Source organism: Limulus polyphemus, unplaced genomic scaffold (genome assembly GCF_000517525.1).
Source record: "Limulus polyphemus unplaced genomic scaffold, Limulus_polyphemus-2.1.2 Scaffold550, whole genome shotgun sequence".
In the NCBI taxonomy this organism is placed as follows: domain Eukaryota; kingdom Metazoa; phylum Arthropoda; class Merostomata; order Xiphosura; family Limulidae; genus Limulus; species Limulus polyphemus.
Genome location: NW_013666160.1, coordinates 271,349 through 298,368, shown reverse-complemented (window position 1 = coordinate 298,368; position 27,020 = coordinate 271,349). Strand labels below are relative to the sequence as shown.

Sequence of the window (27,020 nt, the reverse complement as noted above, 5' to 3'; positions counted from 1 at the left end):
TGCTCATTGAGGTTAAAATCATAAATAATATTCAACGTTAAACTGGTACACAATTAAAAACATTTTATTTAGGCCTATCTATGGCCCTCAAAAACTTGAACACTCTACATGTTTCGACGTTACATCCTCCTGAGGATGACGTTGTAACGTCGAAACATGTAGAGTTTTCAAGTTTTTGAAGGCCATAGATAGGCCTAAATAAAATGTTTTTAATTGTGTACCAGTTTAACGTTGAATATTATTTATGATTTTAACCTGACGATTACTTCTGTTTTATGGCAGCATGTGAATAAACCATAAACGCAATGCTTATAGTTATAAGGCCAAATACATACATCGTGGGAAATTACTAGATATTGAATGTTTGAAGTTATTATCACCATTATAAAGTTATTTGTTCTTCTTTAAAGTTCCATAACGAGAGTATGCATTCAGTTGTTTTAGTTTCAGCTGAACGTTCCTCTGATTTGTAAGGTTTACTTTATATATTTTTTCTACATAGACACAGCTCAATGGCCAGGTGGTTAGGGCGATTGACCTGCAATCTGAGTGTTGCGGGTTCGAATCCCCGTCCCACCAAACATGCTCGCCCTTTCAACTGTGGGGGCGTTATAAAGTTACGGTCAATCCCACTATTCGTTGGTAAAAGAGTAGCCCAAGAGTTGGCGCAGATAGCCATCGTGTAACTTTGCACAAAATTCAAAACAAATAAACCGTTTGTGTGTGAGTTTCCACATACCCTACAGAGCAAGAGAATGGTTTAATCTCAGAAATATCTTGTATAACAGCAGAAATCAGGGTATCTTTGAAACAAAATCTCATCAAGATTGCTTAGGAATTCGCTTACTTATGGCTGGAACTTTAGCAAAGTTAACTTAAAGCTTCTTCAATAAAGAAGCATAAATCCCAACAGGAAATTAATTGTTGTTTTTTCTGAAGATTCATCAAAAATCATCAAGTGAAGGTCGTTTGGCTAGATAACTATATTCCCCTGACAACAATATTTATATTTTCATATTTTATCACGTCTTACGTATTAGAATTTCGAATAATCCGAAGCCGAGTTAACTGATAATTTAAATTTAGTGCTTAAATTGTACTTTGGATTTAGTATTTAAATACATGCCGATATTTTAGTCAATTTACGATATTTGCCAACAAGACTGATACACACAGTTTTCGATTTTAACACAAATACGTTTTAATATACACACAACAGCACAATTTACAATCAATTATTACAAATATTTATTACAGACAATGATTTATAAACAGAAGTTGCACAAACTTACAAACAATATAAACTTTTCTTTCTAGTCCGGAACTTCCTTGATATATTATCGAGGGTTCACGGTGAGCGAGTTAATTACGAGTTGATGTAGATACGATCCTCTGGGAAGCTAGCTAGCTTTGTCCTTGGCCACACTCACACTAGGTTTTTCACGATGAATTTATATATGTCTTCGTAAAATTACTAATGTTCGATGAGAATCCACTAAAGTTAAATGATTTGTAACGTTCGAAATTTATAAATATTCCTGGTCAACTATCTGCGGTTTTCCTATTAGTAAGCGTTATAACAATCACATTTATAGCATCCGAAGTTTATAGCACACTGACTATAGCGAACTAATAATAGACACTCTCCTTAGCGCATCGCATTGATTATATTCATAGCCGTGGGAAGGTTTTCAGGAAAATTCAGTCTTACGTAACAATACAGGTTAAAGCGTTTACGTATATAGATCTATTATTGATTTTTACTCTCGAGAATTTTCTACAACTTTGGAGAATAGGCGGGAGTTTCGCAATACCTATCTAACAGTATTAGCTATGTATGTTTCTAAATATAAACTTAATCTAAACAACGTTCATATTAAAATAAATGTATAACAACAAATTCGTTACACACGTTGAAGTTTGTTTTTTTTTGCAATAAGTGATTCACAGCTTTCGTATTTAATTAGAATAGCAGTCTTATTTACTGAAAGACTGCATGAAAGCAACAATACAAAAGTAATCTTTGATAGGTTGTTTAGGCAGAATATTCATAATGAATCTAAGTTTCAAATGGACAGCAACTGCCTGTTGTATAAGCCTACAAATGTAGAGGACGACGTTTCGACAGTCTTCCACCTTTCGTCTTCAGGATTCAATACAAAATTATTATTTTCTAATTCAGAGTAAACATAGATAATAGACCAAAATAAATGTACTCATTGTTAGGATTATGTGAAACCAATTTCCTAAATTATGAAATATTTTGCTAAGGAAACATAACTTCTGTAATTAAAGCACAGAATTTGTAAAACGGTTTATTTTCTAATTAAGTTGGGCTTAAATCAAATATATATTAATATCGTTTGGCTTATAGAATCACTTTATTAGGCTTAACCTGAGGGCAAAAGTTTGATATTTTTTGTTTGTTTGCTTTGTGGAATTTTGCACAAGGCTACTCCAAGGCTATTTGCTCTAGCCGTTCCTAACTTAGAAGTGATAAAAAGAGGGAATGCAACTAGTCAAAATACCACCCACCTCAACTCTTGGAACACTGTAATCGAATAGTGGGCTTACCCATAACATTATAATGACCTCAAGTTTGAAAGGGCGAGAATATTTGGAGGTTGAACTGGACCCGCAAATTGCGAGTCGATCGCCCTAATACCAGACTAATACAAATTTGACGTTACTGTAACACATAAAAAATGCCCCCCTGTGGCACAGCGGTATGCCTGCGGACTTACAAGGTTAGAAAATGGTTTTCGATACACGTGGTGGGCAGAGCACAGATAGCCCATTGTGTAGCTTTGTGCTTAACTTTAAAAACATGAAACACATATAACTAACTGTCTAATATTATTTAGTTTTATCTAAGACTTGGGTCTATTTCCGGTAGAAATTGATAACGACAGGTTTATAACTTCAGCCACTTATAAAGATATACAACATTAGTGATAACTTGCTTTTGTGTTACACAACAAATAATAAGTAGATGACGACTTTCAAAGTAATCACATGTATACTTAAGATTCATGTTACTTTTTGCTTCTATTAAAATATCTTACAAAATGACAAAATTGTATGCACTTACAGGAGCCAAAAATCACATGGCAACGCTGAGTGTCCAATGGATAATGCCGAAATGACATATGACAAGAAAGACGAAGGGTAAGTCTGTGAAAGAAACGTCAAACAAAAGCAAATGAAAATATACTCAATAATTATCCGTAACAACCAAGCTTCGATTCTGATCATCTTATTCTAAGCTAATCATTACTGAAAAATAAATACATTATTCAATGCTTTGTCCGACTAGTGTTTTTATTTTCAACTCAAGATTTTCTCACTAGAGCGGTGTCTTATTTTGAATATGAAAGTTATGCGCAAGTTTTGGATAAAAAGTCTGCTACCAGTGCTGTTTCGAGGTATGTCAGCTCTCTGTAGAACAAAGTCTACACCAAATCTCCTATTTGTATACATAATTTTGTATTTTATTGCTCATAATAATATCTCATTTATCATTTGAAGATATGTTTGGTTATTAACCGTATTTGGTGACTGACTGGTCTTTGAGCTTTCCTTCATAATGGTTAATTTTCTAGACAAGATAATTAGAATTTCTTTCTTAACTTTTAGGCCCCTTGTAAATATGATATATTGTTGTTAGAGCGTATACCATTTCTTCAAACACGAAAACTAAAAAACGTCATCTGATATTTAGCACACGACCACCTCATGCTGTTTAAATCATACTAATAGACGCAAAACTCAAACATATAATTTGATATTGTTATATTTCTTTTCACACAGATGTAGTTAAAAAAATATTAACAAGTTCTATCTTGTCTCCAACTAGATAGTCTAGGACTCACAACTGTGCGATAAGATGTGTTCTTGATGGCGTTCACATTATAAACAAATGGAGCCCTCAGCAAAAAACGAATAATTTACATATTAATGCATAGATAATCTTTTGCTTTAACATATTTACAACAAATGTAATTGAAAAAAAAACATCGTATTAAAATCAGCATATTTTTGAATCTTTATTTAAAAGACAATATCAAACAAATTATCTATCTTCCACTAAAATCATTCTCATTTTATTTTCTACTTTAAGAAGCTTCGGTAATTAGTTAGTATACTTGACTTGATACAATCTTGCGTCATTATAACGTAAAGATTTCTGGCTTCACATAGTTTTATTATTACTAAAAATACAACTAATGAATATTATTAAATAAAATCAACTGATGAATATTATTAGATAAAATCAACTAATGAATATTATTAAATAAAATCAACTAATGAATATTATTAAATAAAATACAACTAATGAATATTATTAAATAAACAACAACCCTTGATATGAATAGCTCTGAATTTCGATTGTCAAAGAAATATTTGTATATTGAGCTGGTAGCAAGGTTAATGGAAGTCAATATTATTTGTTGAGAAGTTATCAATTATATGCATATATGTATTGATATAGATGCTATAGAAGCGAGATTGGTAATCATGATGTAACAGAGTGAGTTATTAATTAAATAATGATCCTTAGATATGAGTTATATTAGGTATGTTTGTCAGCATTTATTGGGTTCAGAAGATGACCATTTGATCAACTGTTATTAAAGAGGATAGGGAGAACCATGAAATGTCATACAGATTACACATTTCTTTTAATTTTCGCAACAAAATTAAGCCTCATGTTTCGTTTTTCGTTCTCCACCTGTTTAACATGACACGTGAATATTATATGAAATTAGGCGCTATGTATTTATCCTTGTAGCGCAAACAGATAATATTTGACATTATTGTTTTATTCCGTTATGTATTACTGCCTTATTTGTTAACCTGCGTTTGACGTTATGATTTGTCCTAGTAAAGTAGTAAACACGAACGGAGGCAGACCGGGTTTTCAGGGTCGAATATAGAACTGAACTCCTGTTGGTATCACGATCTGATATCTGTAAAACACAACTTGCTCATTATGAAATCACAATAATACAAAATATTCTGACTCTTCCAGGCAACACTGCCAGGGATTCCGAGAACCATCATGGGCTCTGGGAAAGAATTGGTATGTCCTCTTTCCGAAAAGTTTTTGGAATGATTTCCATACATTTGTTTTGTCACTCTCATAGGTCACGTGATTGGAGGTTGGCCCAGGATAAATATCCTCGGCCTTCCAACCATCTCGGTGGGCCTAAACACTTCCACTCCAAAACGAATTAGAAAACAATAATTATCTATATTTCTTTATTTTTCAAAACAGTTTGTTAGTTGCTATACATTTGCTAAACTAATATAACAATTTAACAGATGCAAGCACGAGAATAAATAAATACAGAAGATGGGAGTGTATGGTTTCAGATCTGAAGGTCATGTGACGTCATACTTCCACAAAGTGGCGCCAGAAGGCGTATGGTGTGCCACAATGATGGATAGTTGCACAAAGTTGTGCCAGGGATGTGTAGTTCCAAAATGTAGTCGTGGATGATGAGATCATCTGCGTTGCAAGGACAGATGTTTTGTGGTTTGCTTACGAACCAACAGAGGATGTTGTTAATTGTCAAGTTGTGTTATGAATTCGTTTGTGTATTATTATAAGCGTCAACTTCATAGTAATAATAGTAATAAACAAAGCCTTTCAATACGCAAAATTAATATTTCATGTATTAGAATTGTTGTTTGGTATTAAGCACAGAGCTACACAAAGGGTTATCTGTGTTCTACCCACCACGGGTATCGAAACCCAGTTTGTAGTGGTCCGCAGACATACCACTGTGCCACTGGGAGGCATGTATTAGAGACTGACTAAGTTATGCAGTGTATTTCATGATTATTCATGTACTAGTTTAACTTACAATCTACATAAAGGTCTGTTTTCCATATGAACATAAAACATTCAAACTTTAGATATTATTATTTGAAACATATAAACTAAAAGTACTACAAATAGGTCTAAACAGAAAACAAAAACAGACAGTACGAGTGTATTAATGTGATATGTATTCCTATTTGCATTGTGAATACCTAGAAAAAAATTCTTTATCACAGTTTGGATTTCATATAGTCCCATAAAGTGGCGCCATGGGCGTATATATCTAAACCATATCATGTATTACAATTTGACTGTTAGTATAGCGTACTTCATGAACGGTCTTATATAAGTTTAACTTACAATCTACATAGAGGGCTAATTTTCCATGTTAACATAAAACATTTAAACTCTAGATATGCATTGTATACATATACACACATAATTTAACTTACAATCTATGTAGTACTGAGTAGCCGATTTGTAAGTAAAATGTTCAAGCTCAACATAAATATTACATGCACCAAATTAAGTAACTGCAATGCAATACAGTTTGACTTTATAGTTTACATATATTATTAAACACATGCTAGATTATCTTACAACTAGATCGTCCTGAAAAGGACTATTTTTTGTGTCAACTTAGATTATTCAATCTCTAAATATTTTCGTATCCAAATGAAAAAAGACAGTATATAATAGCCTAAATAGCTTCGTTTTCATCCTCACGTTTGATTTTACCCTCTAGTTATTAAACTATATAGAAATCATTTTGTTACAATAACACTGTTATTGTATTTTATAAAAAGTTTTTCTAAACGCACAACTTATTGTAGCTGAAAATCCAATCATTTAAGTAAATCTGGTTATAGAAACTAAAATAAATCGATAAGACACCTATACAAGTATAAAGCAAAGTCTCTTTATCAAATTATAGGCACCTACAAATCCCCCCCTCCCCGTGGTGGGCAGAGCACAGATAGCCCATTGTGTAGCTTTGTGCCTAATTACAAACAAACAAAAACCTACAGACTTTATCCAAGTAATGACATATGAATCACATAAATCACAGTGGGAAACCTGTTAGGCCGTTCCAGGAAATAGTGGCAACACGAGAATGCAAAGCCTAAATTCAAATTATATTAAATTAGAACAAAAAAGTTGTCATAGTTTAATTATTGATAAAGCACAATTTTACGCGTATACACTTTGGTTTTGTTTACGTTAAAATCTACTCGATTTAAACATCAGTCCGTATGTGATTTCACTGTCCACTCCTTCATTTTGTAGCTACCCGCCCTCTAGCCACATAGTTTAGATCTACACTCCTGATGCCTCTTTGTGGAACCATCGAGTCTGATGTCACATTATCCGCTCTATGGCGCCACTTAGTAGAACAATGAAGTCACATGCCCTCCCGATCTCAGAGGGTACTCCCCACTGGGCGACGACCCCACATTGAGGCAGCTCAGCAATAACCGAGAACCCCAAATACTATTGTCGACCTAAATAAATAGACTAAACTGATTGTGGAAATAATTTTATATTTGTATTCTATGTTAAGTTCCAAGAACTTCTGATGTATGCATAGGTAATCACGTGAGATACTACAGTATGTTTTATTACAGCACTATGTTTTCAGACTAAAGAAGAAAAATATCCCTCAAACAGTAGTTCATCATATGCCACGAAAGGTTTGGTAAATATCGAATAGTGTAACTGTACGAAAGCTTCAATTTTTATTCGTTTGTAAAGAAAGAAAATAGCAGTAGAACAGTATTTTCGTACTTACGTAAAATCAAACACTCACTGCCAGTGCTTGGAAGAATAATGTATACTTCTCATGTGCCTTTCATGACTTGGGCAAAGGAATCAATCGCACTAACAAACTGGATTGTAATAGTCACGTTCTTCTTACCTCATACTGTACAAAATATGTCCATCCGGGGATAGTTTAATTAGAAAGTTGGGCACTGTAACCATATGGAAGTTGGCTTCTTTCACATTTCGAAAAAAGAGGTCAGGCTTCCAGATTCTTGTAATGATATCTTCACCGTTTAAAGTAACTGTTGAATTCAATCCAAGAGGTCGAATGTCAAGCCGAGGGTCAAGCCATGATTGCCGTAGATAAATATCTACAATGTATTCCTGTGTAAAAGCAGGTGGATGGATGAATCGACAGATGTTAATTTTCTTAAATTATTTCCTTCATTTGTACAAGTTGATCTAGTTAATCATATATCAAACTTCAGGTTCTTTACTTTGTTACGAATTGCTATATTAAAATAGTTAGAAAGCTCTTTTTGTTATTTCTTCCCATCTTTGAACTTCTGCAAATAGCATCATGTTAGATTAAAGGTTTGTCACACATAAACTTTTAAATCATGTTTTCTTCCCTCTCGTGTAATAACCCACAAGTCTCTGTAATCAATAGTATTATCAAACATATTCTATATTTTATTACTGATATTTGTTGCACGTGTCGTCTAAGGTAGCGAGTTTCTGCTGCAAATATCCTTAACATCGATGATACCCCACTCATTACAATACATTATAATTTTTATTACCAATTTGGCACACGTCCACGTGCTCTTTTAGAATGCAGTTTGCAAACAAAATCTACATTTACTATTTTATACTCTATAAGACCATCATTTAGTTACATGATAAGTAGATTGTCTATCTTCAATTATGCATAATGGCGCAGATACTCAATAAACATTGTATATTTGTAACTTTATTGTATTCTTCTTACTAGAAAACCATATGGAATTGTTAAGAATTATCATTCATATTGTGATGTAATATCACATAAACTACCAACCTACAAACCATGCTTCGCTAGCATGGGCGCTATATACCATAGAACTAATAAAACCCCAGTAGGTATTGTTATAATGTTATTTATTGTTGGGTGTGTTCGTTTATATTATTCGGTAAAACGATATTATGAAATATTCACTTATTAGCTAATTTCTCGTTCTCTAATATGAAGTTATCCTAATTACTTCATTGATTAAAAAAAATCTTAATATTTCAAAACAGGACTATCTAAAGGATTAACAAACTCAGTTAAATAATATCTTACTACTTCAGAATCAACGTAACTTACTAATAGAAACAATAATCAGTCATTATCTACTCTAGCCTAACTCACATTTTATACTGCTCAAATTGTTCTAAAGCTTTAAAGAAAAGTTTATGGGTCACTTGACATCAACCTCCCTTTGGTCAAACAACAATACAAACGAATAAGTTAAAAACAGCCGTCTATAACAGCATATTTATTATATTTAATAACTCTTAGATCGTTGTTTCCAACTTTTATTTGCTATCAAACAATAAGAATATGATAGATGAAGTCTAGACTGATTCTGTTACTAACTTTATGTATCTTACATGGCATGTTAGTGGTAGTAATAGAGCTTTAGCTATCACCACTACCAACAGTCCAACTTATAAACACTGTTAACAGCAATAATAAAGTCTAGACTGATTCTGTTACTAACTTTCTGTATCTTACATGCCATGTTAGTGGTAGTAATAGAGCTTTAGCTATCACCACTACCAACAGTCCAACTTATAAACACTGTTAACAGCAATAATAAAGTCTAGACTGATTCTGTATCTTACATGCCATGTTAGTGGAAGTAATAGAGCTTTAGCTATCACCACTACCAACAGTCTAACTTATAAATACTGTTAACAGCAATGATAAAGCATAGACTGAGATTGACATGATACTCTTACGAAAAAACCTTTGTCGTGATTCACAACTCACATATCTTGTTGTCAACTCTAATAGATCTAGTTGACTGTAGTATCAAAAGCTCACAATTCACATACCATGTTGGCAGCACTCATAGATCTAGTTGATTCTAGTACCCATAGCTATTATCTTACATACCATGCTGGCAGCACTGATAGAGCCTAAGCTGTTCACATACATGTTAATCTTCACATCTGTTGGTTTTCCTAGAAGAAAGAAGACAATCATGTATGTTCAAATGTAAAATATTTTTAAAACCAGATTTTATTCTTGAGTTTCAACCTATCTATGGGGGGATAATAAATCTAATGAAACCTTTCAGATGTATTCTATCATTTTATACCCATACTAAACATAAGCTTCTCTTTATATGCAACCTCTAGCTCATAGTAAAAATCATCAGTGATCAACGTATCTGTATATCTTGAACAGTAACAAATTATTTTGCATTTTCCACATTTAAAACCTAAAAAACAGACAGAATTTGTGGGTTTAAAAAACCCAGGGTGCTCGAAAACTATATCTGCATAGCGACTAGAAATATAGGAATGCATTAAACTGGGATAGTTAATATATATATATGTGTGTAATTAAATAAAGAAGTAAAAATAAATAAACAATGTTTTGCATTTCCCATAAGTTTTAGTGTTCGGATTTTAACCACTAAATTATTCCACTGTATTCTAGTGTTCAACGTTCAAAGTATTTACTTGAAATGTACCATCCTGACTTTCATAACACATTCTTGTATACAGATTTTAAACTCATGTATTTTACAGATTTTTTAGCAGAAATATATATATCAAAGAATAAATATTCTCATTTCTTTGTTTTGTTAAGCACAAAGCTGCTCAATGTGCTATCAGTGCTGTGTCCACCGTGAGTATCGAAAACTGATTTTTAGTGTTATAAGCCCTCAGACTTATCTATGGAAAATATTAAACACACATTTAGTATTTTCGTTTACTTAACAAATAATTGTGATATAAAAACTACATCAACTTTAATAAGCCCAAAATAGTAGAATTGCAGATTTAAAAAAAAGTTCATACCTTCACCATAGGTCGGACACGCTCTTTTATCATATCCATCCAATATAACGTCAAGAAACGCCAACCTGTTTTCAGAAGAGGAACCATCCTTTTCCAGTTGAGTCGATGAGCTGAGACACAAATATATAAATATATTATATAAGCTGTAGTTTAATAAGAATAATACAACCACCGAAGAGATGAATAACAACATATTTGTGGAAAAGTCTGTACTATACACATTCCATCTTCAGTAAGTTCTTATAGTAAACGCCAAACTGTAATTAAAGATAATCACCTGAATGTTAAATTAAAGCTTATGTACTCGGATAAAAAAGTGTTAAGACTGAAGGCGAAGGGAGCTCGTAAAAAACCAATGAGTGAACTTGGATATAATATAGACCCATACTAAATGAATTAGTAAAAGCTGTTGTTGTTGTTGTTTATTAAGCACAAAGCTACACAAACGGCTATCTTCTGCTCTACCCACCACGGATATCGAAACCCGGTTTCTAGTGGTATAAGTCCGCAGACATACTGCTGTACCACTGGGAGGCACTTGTAAAATCATCTATATAACTTGTGAGAAAGAATTAAAACAAGTTTAACTCAACAGAAGTTGAACTATTATTCAAGCTAAGATCTTGTTTAATAAGTAGACTCACTTTAATGGTACGTTCCAAGTCTAAACTTTTAAAATCAGCTGAGGAAGTCACTGTCCAGTAGTTTGACCGTGTGAGTGGTTAGAGGTGCAGAAAGATGATAAAGCTTGACCGGTTCTATAGGAAATCCCCGTGTGTTCACGTATAATTACAATTGAATGGTGTTTGTTGTTTCCAATGTAGATAGCTTTGAAGCTGCCATAGATATATGAGTAGATGTTTCATGAAAGAAGAGAGGTTTGAATGCAGTTTTTAACTAAGAAAACATATTTTATCAGACATGTTGGTTTAACGACAATTCTTGGTTCAGTCTGTGTGTAATACTTATGTAACAGTATGATGAGTTGACTTTTAAGAAGTAAGAAAGGCATAGACATACGGGACATTTAGGTACAGGTCGATAGGGTGACCGGAGCCATAAGTAAAGATTATTTATTTACGTCTCTTGGAATGACCCTATAGCGACGCTATCTATCAAAGAAAAAAAGGCAATCATTGAATAAAAAGTGAGTGATGGTGAAAGACAGTTGATGGAGTTGTTTAACTTGTTAAAACATTGAAACCATCTGCTAGCTCCAAGTTATTTATGAAAAGATTAGAAAGACAAATGTTGATAGTTTCTTTAAAGGGAATTTCGGTTAAAGGGAAGTTATATCAAAACTAGTCATAAAGTAATCTCTTTGGGCGAGAAGTGAGGTGATGTAATTAGTTATAAAGTTGGTGGTGGTAACAGGTTGGAGTAAACGGGATTAAAAACTTAGCCAGTTGGTGAAAATGTGTGCTGATAGAAGAAAGTACACATCTAGTAGGTAGATTTTGGTTTACGATTTTGGTTTAGGAGGACCATATAGTGTACTTGGTCGAGAGCCACAGTGGCATATTTGATCAAAAGTCGTTTGAGAGATAATATTCGATTTTTTGGGGTTTCAAAAAATGTGTTGAGCTTTTTATTCTCGTTGCAGGGTAAAACTATGCACATCTGTGTTTAGTGGTCTAAATTTGGTTAATCCAGATAAGATATAGGTCATTTTGTTTATGTAATATTTCTTTTATCCTTAAGGATGATTCCATTACCTTTGTCATGACGACTATCAATAATGTCAGAATTATTTCCAACTTTCTTTAAAACAGATAGTTCGTCGGGGGGAAAGAACAGATATATAGTTGCAGGAGTAACAGTTGTAGAATATGGATAGGGTTGAAAAGACTCGGTACTTTAGGTGTTACTACAAATTTTGATCCTGATGAAATCATTTTAATAACAGTCCCGTTTCACTTAACAAGACGTATAAAATAAGTTTCACTTCTATTTACCTCCGAACAAATTCTAATATTCTGATTATTTTGCTTCTTTTGGACAAGCTCACAGGAAACTCAAGAATTTTCCTATCTATAATTCATCCATCCTTGAGCCTCCACTCCTATAGAATCTAATCAACACGGAACTAGAAAACTCAGCTTTAGCCACTTTTTACGACTATACAAGAAGCCACGTTTTTTTGGTTGAAACATCTATGACCAAATTAAGGGATCTGCAATAGCTCCATCATTACTTAATATATTTTTTGTGGATGACGGAATATGTGAAGAGTTTCAAGTCTGTATAATAACACTTTTGTCATCTTAACAAAGTGAAACATGTCCATCAGTTCTGTGAATATCCGAACAGTAGACATAACCATATGAAGTTCACTGTAGGACATTAAGAAATTCAAAACTTGATTTATTTGGTGTTTTGGTCCATAAAAGTAAGTGAATATTGAACTGTGAAGTTTTTCATGAAGAAAAAAAACACTCCCACAAGACACTATTTCAGTTTTGCTAATCTTATCCCAAATAGATACGAAGATAATATTGGTCCATCGAGGAAGTCTTTGTATTTTCTCGAATGTAAAGCTACAGAATGAGCTATCTGCACTCTATCCGTCGCAGAGAATCGAGCCCCGGATTTTAGTGTTGTAAGTCCGTAAAACTACCGCTCATCCAACTAGGGATATTTCATAAAGAAGTGAAGAATATATAATATTTCTTGGAAAAAGTATGTTTTTCTTACTATATATATATAACAGATAAGATCATAAGAATACATTTAGAAGGAGCTCAGATATTAAAACAAGGGATTGCCCACATTACCAATATCAATAGTCCTGTTTTTTATTAAAAAACAACAATTTAATGATATTTTTTAATAGTCTAAAATAGATCTAAAATTTATTTTCAAAATTGAAAGTAGATTAATTTTATTTTAATGGAAAGATAAGATTTCTGCATAAAAATACCTATCGCTATTTATTAATTTATTTGTCCTAGCGAGCGGGAGCATGCAAATTTACTCAGTGACAATAAATCGAGTACAAAAAAAAACATATCATGCATGATTTCAACGTAGAAATAAGGAGTGCTCATTTCAAGATTATGACAAGAAGAAGAAACAACGACAGCAGTCTGTGCATTAAAACTTTATTAATTAAGCGTCTAAAGTCCCAAATCAAAGAGGTTGGATTATCTATAGAATTGTTATTAATTTTTTTACAAGAAGCCGCTCTTTGTTTGCCAGGGTAGGTGGATATGACTAGTTGCATTTCCATCTCTGAATGGTCCTGGTACCCCAATCTGATTCACATTCCTTTGTTTTCCAACGCCATTAAATATAAATGATATCCCATCTTCGAAATTCTAAATCCCTGATCTTAACACATCCTTTACAATCTGAGTGTATGAATATCTTGCGTCGGAATGGGCGATTACATACCTTTACGAAAAGCGATCTGTTTTCAGTGACATCATGCTACTTACAGAACGTCAAGCAATGCCAAAATGTAGTTCTGATAAATTACGTTCCACCACGACTTTATATTGGCTCTAGCGGTCACGTGGCATACTGTTTTGAATACAAAATCGTTGGAATAATAACGTACTCAACCCTCTATTTAGTGATAATTCACCGTCGTCAATTTTCTAATTCTTTAAGTTTTCATAAAAATCATGGATATTTTCGAAATTATGGCTAATAATTAATCCACATATTAATGTTGTCTTACCCTGTTCCAATTCCAACATGGATAATTTCAAACACAAAAAAGATACCATAGAAATCCATATTTTCAAGACAAAGAACACATTCACCAATTAACATATATAACATCTAGAAAAAAAAGCATATTTCCAGTAATTCCCAAACATTTGTCATAGCACAAACTAAGTACTATGTGATGTATACCACTGCTGTACTTAGCTCAAAGCTATATCACGGGCTATCTGCACTCTGTCCATCGCGGAAAATCGAGCTATAGATTTTAGCGTAGTAAACCTATAAATTTATCGCCGACCCACCCGGGGACTTATCATATACAACCATCGATTTTATGATTGAGAATGATGAGAATAAAATTTTTACAACAAAGTTGTGTTTATAAATTAATTTTTTACTTGAAATGCATTCCCTACATAGAAAACAGTTGGAGTTTATATTTTTACGATTCTTGCATGAGATAATAGACGTTAGTAAATTATCCTTTAATATGCACAGCACGGAATGCATTTAGCCGCATATAAAATATAAAAAACACAGTTCTTGAATATAAAACTGTACTGTATATTCGCAATGTATAGTATAGTAATGACACGTTTAAGCATAATCCATAACATAACGTGTACAAATTCTATCAAATACGAAAAAGCCTTTATATCGTATGTGGCACATTTTTGGGTTTATGTAGCAAATTTACTGAATCTGTAAGGCCAGCAGAGAACATGGAATTATTTATAATGTTCTAAGCTCTATATTCTAATGCGTATTTCAGATTACGTATAAATAAATTTATACTTAATCTCAAGCGATTTCCACGTGTCATCCTCGTATTAAGATGACCGTTATTAATTAATTGGTATTGATTGTTTGTTTGCTTTGAATTTCGCGCAAAGCTACACGAGGGCTATCTGCGCTAGCCGTCCCTAATTTAGCAGAGTAAAACTAGAGGGAAGGCAGCTAGTCATCACCACTCACCGCCAACTCTTGGGCTACTCTTTTACCAACGAATAGTGGAATCGACCGTCACATTATGAGACCCCCACGGCTGAAAGGGCGAGCATGTTTGGTGGGGTGTAGATTCAAACCCGCGACCCTCAGGTTGCGAGTCGAGCGCCTTAACCACCTGTCCATGCCGGGCCAATTAGTATTGAAATAAGGATAACCTAGTGAGCCCTCAAATGTTGCTAAATATAATGATGAGTGTCTTGCTAATTTTGAAACAATGGATGCAAGTATATAAACTATAAGAGCAAATTTCAAAACCTCAACTACAGATTGCTGAAAGGTGGGACACTGTTCTGTGTGTTTGTTTGTTGTTGTTTTCACTCGCAGCAACACTCATTTTGTTTCACTCTGAAGTCACTACTCAGATTGTAAGAGCAGTTTTTTCTTATTACAAAATTTTCTATTGTCAAAACAGAGCTGTTTCAAAGCTGTGCTTTAAAAATCATCAATCTAGTACGAAAATTTATAGGCTGAACAGGCATCGTTAAATAGCCCTTTAGCTATTCAAATGACATAAACTTTTCTTTTATAGATTGCTAAGTTTGTAAGTATCTTAATAAAAATAGATGGAATGCAATACAAACACGTGTTTTTTGTGCAACGTACTGTCCCATGTTCAACATTTGAGACAAGACTTGTACTTAGTGGACAAAAACAGTATTTGAGAAACACCTTAATCCTGCTAGAATAAAAAGATGAAAATTTAAAGACATAGTTTCCTCTTGATAGACTACATTTAAGACATCACTTTTTATTACTAGACTAATATGATGACATTATTGGAAACCGTTTTGTCTTGCCAGACTAAAACAGTGATAGTACTTGAGACACATTTTTGTCTTGCCAGATGATTACAATGATAATATTGAGCCACAGTTTTCTCTTGCCAGACTAAAACAGTGATAATACTTGAGGCACAGTTTTGTCTTGCCAGACTAAAACAATGATAATACTTGAGCCACTGTATTGTCTTACCAGACTAAAACAGTGATAGTACTTGAGACACAGTTTTTGTCTTGCCAGACTAAAACAATTATGGTACTTGAGCCACAGTTTTGTTTTGCCAGACTGAAACCGTGATAGTACTTGAGGCACAGTTTTGTCTTGCCAGACGAAAACAATGATAATACTTGAGGCACAGTTTTATCTTGCCAGGCTAAAACAATGATGGTACTTGAGGCACAGTTTTGTCTTGTCAGACTAAAAGAATGATAATACTTGAGACACAACTTCGTCTTGCAAAACTAACTTGATAAAAATTGAAACACAACTTTGTCATGCCAGTCCAAATCGATGATCATATCTGAGACGCAACTTCGTCTCGCCAGACTAAATCGATGATAATATTTGAGACGCAACTTCGTCTCGCCAGACTAAATCGATGATCATATATGAGACGCAACTCCGTCTTGCCAGACTAAATCGATGATCATATATGAGACACAACTTCGTCTCGCCAGACTAAATCGATGATCATATATGAGACGCAACTCCGTCTTGCCAGACTAAATCGATGATAATATTTGAGACGCAACTTCGTCTCGCCAGACTAAATCGATGATCATATATGAGACACAACTCCGTCTTGCCAGACTAAATCGATGATCATATATGAGACACAGTTTCGTCTTACTACACTAAATCGATGATCATATATGAGACACAATTTCGTCTTACTACACTAAATCGATGATAATATTTAAGACATAATTGTTTTACTAGATTGAAACGACTACATTTCAGATGTCTTTGTTTTATGATAGGAAGATTTTATGGGTTGATAAGTGAAAGGTGTTGAACTGGCCACCCATGTGAAATGACTGTAATGTATATTTTTCTTTAAGACGAAATAATAATTCAAATATCAGTGCAATGCATTCTGAATTTCTCTTTCATCCCTCGTGAAGTTCATTTAAAACATGCTGATTAGATCTGATGTTCGAAAGTATCATGACACTAAGCTAAAGAAGGGAAAAAATCTATAAACATTATATATATATATATATACTACTTTTCTTTTTTTTACTTTTGTATCGACTAAAATGGGTGGAACTTAGACATTTTGCTTGCATATTTCTTAGGCATATTACGAAATGTTCTACGTGGTACAAAGTGTAAACACTGATTTTGATTTGTGTTTCCCAAAACTTAAAATATTTTTATACAAAACACAAAGACAGAAAATCTTTATAGGAAGTACTAAATACTTTGTTTTTTAACTTTCGTATACAGTAAAGAGGTTTGATACATCTTACTAACCAAAATAGTCCTGGCCAGAATGTTTGCATACTGTTCTATATTGCTGAATGGAGTAGTTATAGAGTAAATACCTGAGTAGTAACAGAGGCAGCGTGTAATCGGACAAACATGTACGGGTGGTTATTCTGGTCTGTATAAGTTGTTTTGAACATTTGTTCTTTAAAACACACATACATATATGTTTTTATATAAGGGTAGGCGTTTGGTATAACCTTTTTTCGAAACAGATCAACGCTTTCTTCAAAAAGTTTCTCTGTACTTGCCGTAGAGTCATGCCTCGTCACGTGCCAGAAGTCATAGGGCGTCAAATTGTTCGACTGTCCAGAAATGGTATGATAAAAACGGACATTAGCAAAACAGTAAGCTACCCCAAGTATACTGTATCCAGAATCCTGAAAAGTCATCGTCTACAGGAAACGTTGTTCCAGGAAAGTCTACTGGTAGACGCCAGAAAACTACTGCCTGGATGATCGTGTTTTGATTAGGTTGACACGTTAATGTTGAAAGAAGTCTTGCAGCACTTTACGACAGGAAAGGCATAATCACATTGATTTCAGGGCATCAAGAAAACGGTGAATAGGAGACCAACCAAACAAGGTTAATTAGCAAGAAGGATTATCTGCAAACCAATATTAATCAGAATTCACCGTCGTCACCATGTTACTTGGGCAAGACAGCATGCCAACATACAGTCAGGACACTGGCGACATAACATATTTTCAAATAAGTCCTCTTTCCGGCTTGTTAAAGCTGGTAGTAGGATTTCTGTTCGTCGCTTTCCTGGAGAACAGATGAAAGAAGACTCTCTTTCCCATAGGAAAAATACACAGGAAGTGGTGCAGTACATGTTCAGGCAGCTACACATCATGGTAGAAAAACTGTTCATATTCTCCAAGGAAACTTCAATGACGCCTCCTACAGGCAGAAAATGAGACGATCTTTCTACCATGTGCTAGGGCAAGGTCTGACAATAACTTTGTGTTTCAGGATAATAATGCCACTCACTGCCCACAGTGTGCATATTGTACAGGATTATCTCGATCAGGAGCACATTACAAGATGATCAGCAAAGTCTTAGGATTGTAATCTCATTGAGAACTTTTGAGAAGAACTGAGCCGACAAATTCATAACACGACCCTAAACCAGTTACTGTAGCTGATTTACAGTGCCTTCTAGTGACGATTTGGGATGAAATCGAAAGCAGTACAAGAATGATCAACCAACTATTGAATGTTTAATGGGAACTAATATAAGGTTACAGACATTATTTATCATAATTTGATGTTATATTTTGTCATTATATATGTTTGATAAGGTTTTGCTGTGATAAATAAAATGTTGAATTATACATCTTTTCACAGGTGTCTCATAAAATTGTTTGTTGTTTTAATAAATCGTTCATGATGTCCATAGAACCTGTCTCATTATACAAATTACATATGTAGATGTGCATTTCTCAGTTTCACAGCACTGGGTATATTTGTATTCCATCTTAATAATAATGACTTTATTTGTTACAAAATATGGAGTAGTATTTCTGTCTATACTTCTTTCTAGTCGATATTCAGGTGTAACACTTATTAGTTGTTACTATATATTATAACTTTCACTCTGTTGCCGGAAGTATGTTGTTTTTACTCCCGTAAATTGTTACGTATTGAAATCTCAAATGGTCTTATATTGAGTTAACTGATAATTTAAATTTAGTAGTTAAATTGTACTTTGGATTTAGTGTTTAAATAAAAGCCGATATATAGTCAGTTTGTAATATTTGCCAACGAGATTGATACACAGTTTTCTTTTTTAACACAAATACGTTTTAATATACACACAACAACACAATTTACAATAACAATTATTACAAATAGTTATTACAAACAATGATTTATAAACAAAAGTTTCACAAACTTACAAGCAATATAAAGTCTTCTTTCTAGTTTGGAACTTCCTAGATATTTTATCGAGGGTTCACGATGAGCGAGTTAATTACGAGTTGATGTAGGTATGATTCGTTTAACGGGAAGCTAGCTAGCTTTGTCCTTTGCCACACACGCTGAGTTTTCTACCATTGAATTTATATAATGTTTTCGTAAAAATACTAATGTCCCATGTGAATCCACTGAAGTTAAATGGTTTTTAATGTTCGAAATTTATAAATATTCCTGGTCAACTATCTGCAGTTTTCCTATTAGTAAGCGTTATAACAATCACATTTATAGCATCCGAAGTTTATAGCACACTGACTATAGCGAACTAATAATAGATACTCTCTTTTTGGCGCGGCGCGTTGTTTATATTTATAGCGGTGTGGAGGTGTTCTAGAAATTTCAGTTTTACGTAACATTTAAGCGTTTACATATATACATATATTGTTGATTCTTACTCTCGAGAAGCTTCTACAACTTTAGAGAATAAGCAGGAGTTTCGCAATACATATCTAACACTTTAAGATATGTATGTTTCTAAATATAACTTCAATCTAAACAAACGTTGATATTAAAATAAATATATAATAACAAATGTTTTACAAAATGAATAGTATAACTCGAAAAGTTTTCATCTGATTTGGATCACATTTAGTACAAAGATTAAATGGTTCCAGGAAATAATTGATTTCATTTTGGTGAATGTAGGTCAAATGTCAATGCCCCGTTGAAGGTCGAACACTTTCGTTATAACAGAAGAAATATGGGATTTTCAAAAACGGTCAAAACTCAAAAACAAATTGAACTGGAAAGAGGATCTTAGTGCCTACAGCAAACCTACATTTTTGAGAGTGAGGAATTTTTGGAGTATATTTTAAGTTGGTTGCTGGAAACTTGTAAAATATTGAAGAGCAAGGGTTGTACTCAGTGAGTGCCTTTTTAGTTGTTGAATTTAACGTTTATTCCGTTCTTTCCTAGCTTCGGCGTTATATTTCACATCACGATACTTCTATGAATTCTTACTTGCATTTAACAGTCTCAAAAAAGTCTCAAAACAATTTCTGTTAATCAAAAATTATACATGTAAGCATCGTACATTTCTGTTACACTTCACTGTAGATGTAAGCATTCTACATTTCTGTTACACTTCACTGTAGGTGTAAGCATCCTACATTTTTGTTACACTTCACTGTAGATGTAAGCATCCTACATTTTGTTACACTTCACTGTAGATGTAAGCATCCTACATTTTGTTACACTTCACTGTAGATGTAAGCATCCTACATTTTGTTACACTTCACTGTAGATGTAAGCATCCTACATTTCTGTTACACTTCACTGTAGATGTAAGCATCATAGTTTTTTGTCAATCGGCAACTGTGCATGTAAACATCTTGCAGTCTGATGCTCGGTACTCTAGCATATAAGTCACTTTCATTTATTAACAGAAGGTCTGTATTTGATTTCTCAACGTACTAACATAACACGATGAACAGACGCGCGAATCAAGCACTTTTTAAGCATAAAGACAAATGCAACTTTTATAACTCGTACACTTTAGCTTGTTTGTTTATAATTAAGCACAAAGCTACACAGTGGGCTATTTGTGCTTTGCCCACCACGGGTATTGAAACCCGGATTTTAGCGTTGTAAGTCCGCAGACATACCACTGTGCCACTGGAGGCCTACACTTTAACAAAAAATCTTAAACGTTGACCAATTTTTCAGACTCGTGTAATTTTCAACGTTTTGAGATTCGGGTGCTGAATGTGAAGAAAAGTTTGTTTGGTGTCTGCGTAAAATATATAACGAATAATAAAAATTATATGGTCATTCGTGTGCTGGACACATCAAAATTAGTTGGTATACTTGGAGTACCCGAAAACAAAAATAAGGTTTAAAAGCTTCGTAGACGATCAACAAAATTCAACACAACACAGTAAACAAATAACGAAATAAAGGTTTTGATTAAAAGGAAATTGTTAGTTTGCGAGATCCTGGAATCTGCGTTATTCGTCGAACAGTGTTCCCAGGTGTACAATAGTCAGCTTTAGATCATTGATGTGCGTTATATATTATTTACAGAGAACGAAATATCAATGCATATTTAAATGTCTTTTTATATTTGCTGTGAATTACATGATGAAAGCTTTACAATTTTAAAGGTAGCCATTTATATTACTTTCAGCACGAGCGTTTATTTATTCAAAAGTAATTCGTTTTTAATTCAGCGTAAAATTTTCTGATAGTTTTTTCACTTCTGTACAGAGATGATTGGTTCATTAAAAAAAAAGGAGGCATAGAAATGTCTTGTGGATGACATACTGTACTGAAACTGGCGATAACGTCTCATTTTCGACGAGAGACCTCTCAGTGACGTGTGTCTTGGGCATACGCTAATGAGCACGACTATTTTACACTAACATCAGCATTCTTTTGTTGGTAATAAGTTATTTCTGAGAATTCTGAGGAGCCTGATGTTTCTGGTTTGTGTGTTTTTTACCGGTAGAAACTAAACGCTGGAGATGCAAAGATTAATGTGATATTAGCAAATATGAAAGACAGATAGATTTCTTACTTCTTGGTATTTGTGTAGTTGTAAATATGCATTCTACATTTGTGTTACGTGTGTTATCTCAAGTATTTAAATAATTAAAAAAATTTAATGTTTTGTTAATTATCTAGCATCATTATACCAATAAGGTTTTAACTTATTTGAGCATTTTTTAAAACTAAAACTGAAAAAGTATTCTAAAAAATAGTTTGACTCAAGATGTTTCATTTGTAATAAATGTTTTCAAAATATTCATTCCTTGAACTTCAAAAAAAAATCATAACGACTAGAATGTTATACGTTTGCTAACACAAATTTACCCTCATACAGCTACTACGAGCTCAGAAAATGTAATCGTTTTTATCACGTGATATCGCTTTCATTCTCTCTTTAGATCTGAGGTCTTAACCACATTCAATCTTTTCCATTGTTAACGTTCCAAGTATAAAACAGACGCTTAATCAATGTGAGTTGAAAGTTAACAACACATTCAACCAGAGCTAATGTCATACAGCATTCAAAGATTTTTAACATGCATATTATAAGACCCAAATTCCAAAAAAAAAGATATTTAACTGAGAAATTGCTATATAATTTGAGGCTCTACAAAATCGTCAATTGTTTATTCATATCTTATTAGAGCCGCCATTCATCATATACATTTATTTCACCTATTTCAAAGTGAGTGTCTGAATAGACCTAGCAAATAAATTCATAAGTCTGTTCGGTGTGTGTTTTTTCTTATAATAAAGCCACAACGAGCCCCTGATTTTAGCGTTGTAAATCTGGAGACTTACCATTGTCTGAGACAGTCTGTTTGGAAAAATAAAAAAAAAGCTAACTTCTGTTGATCTCATTACTTCAAGTTGACAGAGTTTCGCTTGAGAAAAACTATCAATAATGTGTACATAAATCTCAATTAAGGATAAATTTATCTAAAGCAGTGTAAATAGAACATGAACATAAATCTCAATTAAGGATAAACTTATCTAAAGCAGTGTAAGTAAAACGTGAACATAAATCTCAATTAAGGATAAATTTATCTAAAGCAGTGTAAATAGAACATGAACATAAATCTCAATTAAGGATAAACTTATCTAAAGCAGTGTAAGTAAAACATAAATCTCAATTAAGGATAAATTTATCTAAAGCATTGTAAATAGAACATAAATCTCAATTAAGGATAAATTTATCTAAAGCAGTGTAAATAGAACATAAACATAAATTTCAATTAAGGATAGATTTATCTAAAGCAGTGTAAATAAAACGTGAACATAAATCTCAATTAAGGATGCATTTATCTAAAGCAGTGTAAGTGCGTAATTTTATGTAGCATCTAATGAGTAAACATTTCAGTAGACAAGCCATATGAATATAGAATATTCCTGGTTTTATACACAAAAACTCGACACTTATACAATGAACATCCGACTATAATAGCAGGTAGCCCCTAGCTCACAGTAACTAAACTTTTAAGTAGTCAAGGGATGTGTTTTTTTTATAGATAAGTAATTATATAGATAGATATATAGATAGAATGAAAGCATTTCTGTCGGTTTTTAATATCCATGTACAGGATGTACTATTTTAAATGTACCAACTTATATGTGGGTTCCCTCCGCACCCTAACGACTCAAGTCTAAAAATAGTATAAAAACCCTACACGTGAAGAGTAGATAATGTTATGTTACATTCATGTCTATTGTTTCCTCAATATAACATTATACAAAAGAAAATGGACCACAATTTAAATAGCCTCAAAAAGGAACCTTTGAAGACTCTTTCATTTGAAACACTCACATTATGTATGTAAAATGCACGTGGCAATTAAATTATTATAATAAACGTTTCAAATTGTTAACTTATTTGGTGTAACGAAACGTTTTCCACACCAAATAGCATTTGCTATATTATTTGAATTAGGCCAATTTTGAGTTTTAAAACTAAATACGGTATATAATTTAAAAGAAAAAAGGCAAACATCAACATTGTAGCTTACTTATGCATGGCCAGATGATTAGAGCGCTTGACTCGCAATTTGAGGGCCGCGGGTTCGAATATCAGTCCCACCAAACATGCTAGCCCTTTCAGCCATGAGGGCGTTATAACGTGACGGTCAATCCTACTATTCATTGGAAAAAAGTAGCTTAAGAGTTGGCGGTGGGTGATGACGACTAGCTGCCTTTCCTCTAATCTTTTCACTGCTGAATTATGGATGGCTAGCGCAGACAGCTTTCAAACTAATAACTTAGTAAAAATTTTAGGTACTGTTTTATCCTGCAAAACATTAGAACTAAATCCACAATAACAAGAGATCCGCTGGAGTTGGTCAATGAGTATATACTTATATATAAATATAAGTTCTGTGGTTTCAGAAATAATTACTCGAACTGACACTACTTTACATATATAAGGAGTCAACGTTAAATGAGAATCAATTTAACTGGCAATTACACATAAATAAAACATCTATATATAAACACACACAAAGAGCTGTAACTAAAACAAAAACTACAAACTTCCTGCCTGTCAAGCTCAACTATAGCTTTTAAGCTTCGATTTATTCTGATCACAAAGCCTCAAATGACCTGAAAGATTTCATAACTGCTGCTAGCTCAGCTAACAAAAATCAAATAAGTTAAGTAGTGATACTTCTATGCCTCCTCTGGTCAGTAGCCTAACAAGGATCAATAAATACCCACCAGAAACAACCTATATTGGTACTAGTTAAAGAAGAGACACATCTAAGTTCACATTTGTAGGTAATATTGGTTGTGTTTGAAATATAAAATAATGCAACAAGTAAGAAAAATACTGAGTATTGAACTACATAAGCTAACGAAGAATGACTTCTATGTTCTAATCATACTATATAGCAGTATGATCTAAATAAGAAGAAAAGAAAAGAGACTATTATTTCTTTACGATCGTTAGATAGTTTAAACAATTAATGGAATCTGATACTACTTACAGTTTAAAAAATCTGGTTATTTATAAGTAATTGAGGTTCTGTTGCGACTTACATACAAAATATTATAATTTTTCTCTGTTTTATTTGGCTTCAACAAAAAAATCAAACCAAGTAGTTTTTAATGTTTATTGTTAAATTTCAGAATCATGACGAAAGTATTGCACAAATATTTTAGAACCTTAGCATTATAGCAAAGTAAGTTAATTTCAAGACGAAGTGTTTAAATAATTATAGAAAAATCAGAATATATTTCAATTACAAAATTTAGACGAAAACAAATTGAAAGTTTCTCATTTTGGTACCAAAAACAAGCGATAATTAATGACTATGTAAACGATATGGTATAAAAGTGAAATAAAGTGTTTCATTTATTTTTAAGGGAGTAAATAGAACGACCTTCCTACCTATGGTACTTCTGAAAACAAATTATATTTGCATTTCATTAAAGTTAGATACAAAAAAAATACAATCTATAAACAATACCAAACTCTTGTTTTTTTATCCAGATTTCATAGTTAAAGCTTTTTATGGCTTTGAACTAAATATAAAATTGTTCTAGAAGTAACAAGTTTCAATACCAGTAAATTGTTTAGGTTATCATTCTGCTTACTCTGAGAAAAAAAAACAACATAAAAATTTTAACACATGTTTGATTAAACATGATCGTGTTTTAATATTGGTAACAAAAAGCATCACGTTCCTTTAGCATCAAATAAGATCATAGTTGTAAGTCAGTTTATTTTTTTTTCACAAAGACAAAGGTATCAATAGCCTCACCGAAAATCCTTTTGCCATGTTTAATAGTGTTGTTAAACTTGGATGTTCCCTTCTGTTTTTTTTATTGGATATTTAGCTGACATACTAGTTCAATGCACGGGAAGACATAGTGGCCTTCGGGATGACATAAGAAGATGAGATTTGGACGTTTAATGTAATAAAAGTTTTGCCTATAGCGACAGAAATTTAAAAGAAAAATAGAAACATTTAAAAAGATCTTTGTTTCCATATAGCAAAACCTTTACCGAATGAGTAAAGAGTAAATCAAAATACTTTTTTTTTTTTAGATAAGGTAAGTAATATAACATCTTCCAGTGTTTTGTGAGGGTTCTCTATTCTCATTTATGTGTCTATGTATCAAAATATAGAAAACAACTTTCTGTTTCTGAGGTTTTTAAACTTAGTCTTGGCATAGAACATATGGTTTTGCCAGACAGAAAAGTGGAAAATAAAAGTCGAGTTTCCTAAAACATGCTAAAGTCATTAAGAAAAGTTGTTCGTTCCAAGTTATCCAACAAGGAATTTGATCTAATATTATACCCTGTCAACTACCTATTCATATTAATCCTTTTTTTATATACAAAAAACAATAAATTTTAAATTTCTATTGGATCGTTTCTTTGCGTGACATATGAATTCCATATATTTCACATATCACGCTTTTGCGTGATTACATTTCCCTTAGTAGTTAGGATGCCTCTTAGGCGTCAAAAAGATGCCGCCTCACACTGATTGGCTGCCTCAGGTGATAAGAGGAGGAGTAGAGCTAAAGACTAGGATTTCTTAGTTACACTAAGTGGCACCAGAGAGAGTATTACAAGAGGCGCATTGCTAATAGGCTGAAAATGGGGGCGGATAGTTTGTGATGTCATAGTTCTGTATTATTCTACTATAGAATGGAATACTAGGGGCAATAGTTAGGGATGACGAGGTCATCTATGATGAGTGTGCAGATGGTTCTGAGCAAACCACTAGAGGATGTTGAAGGTCAACAGCTATCAACATGTGATTACATCATCAGCTTTATGGTTTTCACTTCCATAATAACCAAAGTCTTAAAATTATTGTTTCATCTAATTTCTGTAACATATTTTTACAATTACATTAGTTTATGTTAGAGATATGTAGTCCTGAAAAGGACTATTTCATATCATTTTATAAGTGAAACACTCAAACTCTCTCTCTCTCTCTCTATATATATATATATATAT

General features: G+C 33.0%; 1 protein-coding gene across 1 annotated transcript in view; it reads right to left on the bottom strand.

Moving 5' to 3' along the window:
* Positions 1-27,020, bottom strand: part of LOC106459036 (glycine receptor subunit alpha-4-like) — a 52,757-nt gene that overhangs the window by 14,766 nt on the left and 10,971 nt on the right. The window contains exons 2-5 of the mRNA XM_022385416.1: positions 10,646-10,755; positions 9,732-9,799; positions 7,743-7,972; positions 3,092-3,174 (exon numbers count right to left, since the gene is read on the bottom strand). Coding sequence (XP_022241124.1) covers positions 3,092-3,174; positions 7,743-7,972; positions 9,732-9,799; positions 10,646-10,755 — 491 coding nt within the window. The remainder of the gene's footprint in view (positions 1-3,091; positions 3,175-7,742; positions 7,973-9,731; positions 9,800-10,645; positions 10,756-27,020) is intronic.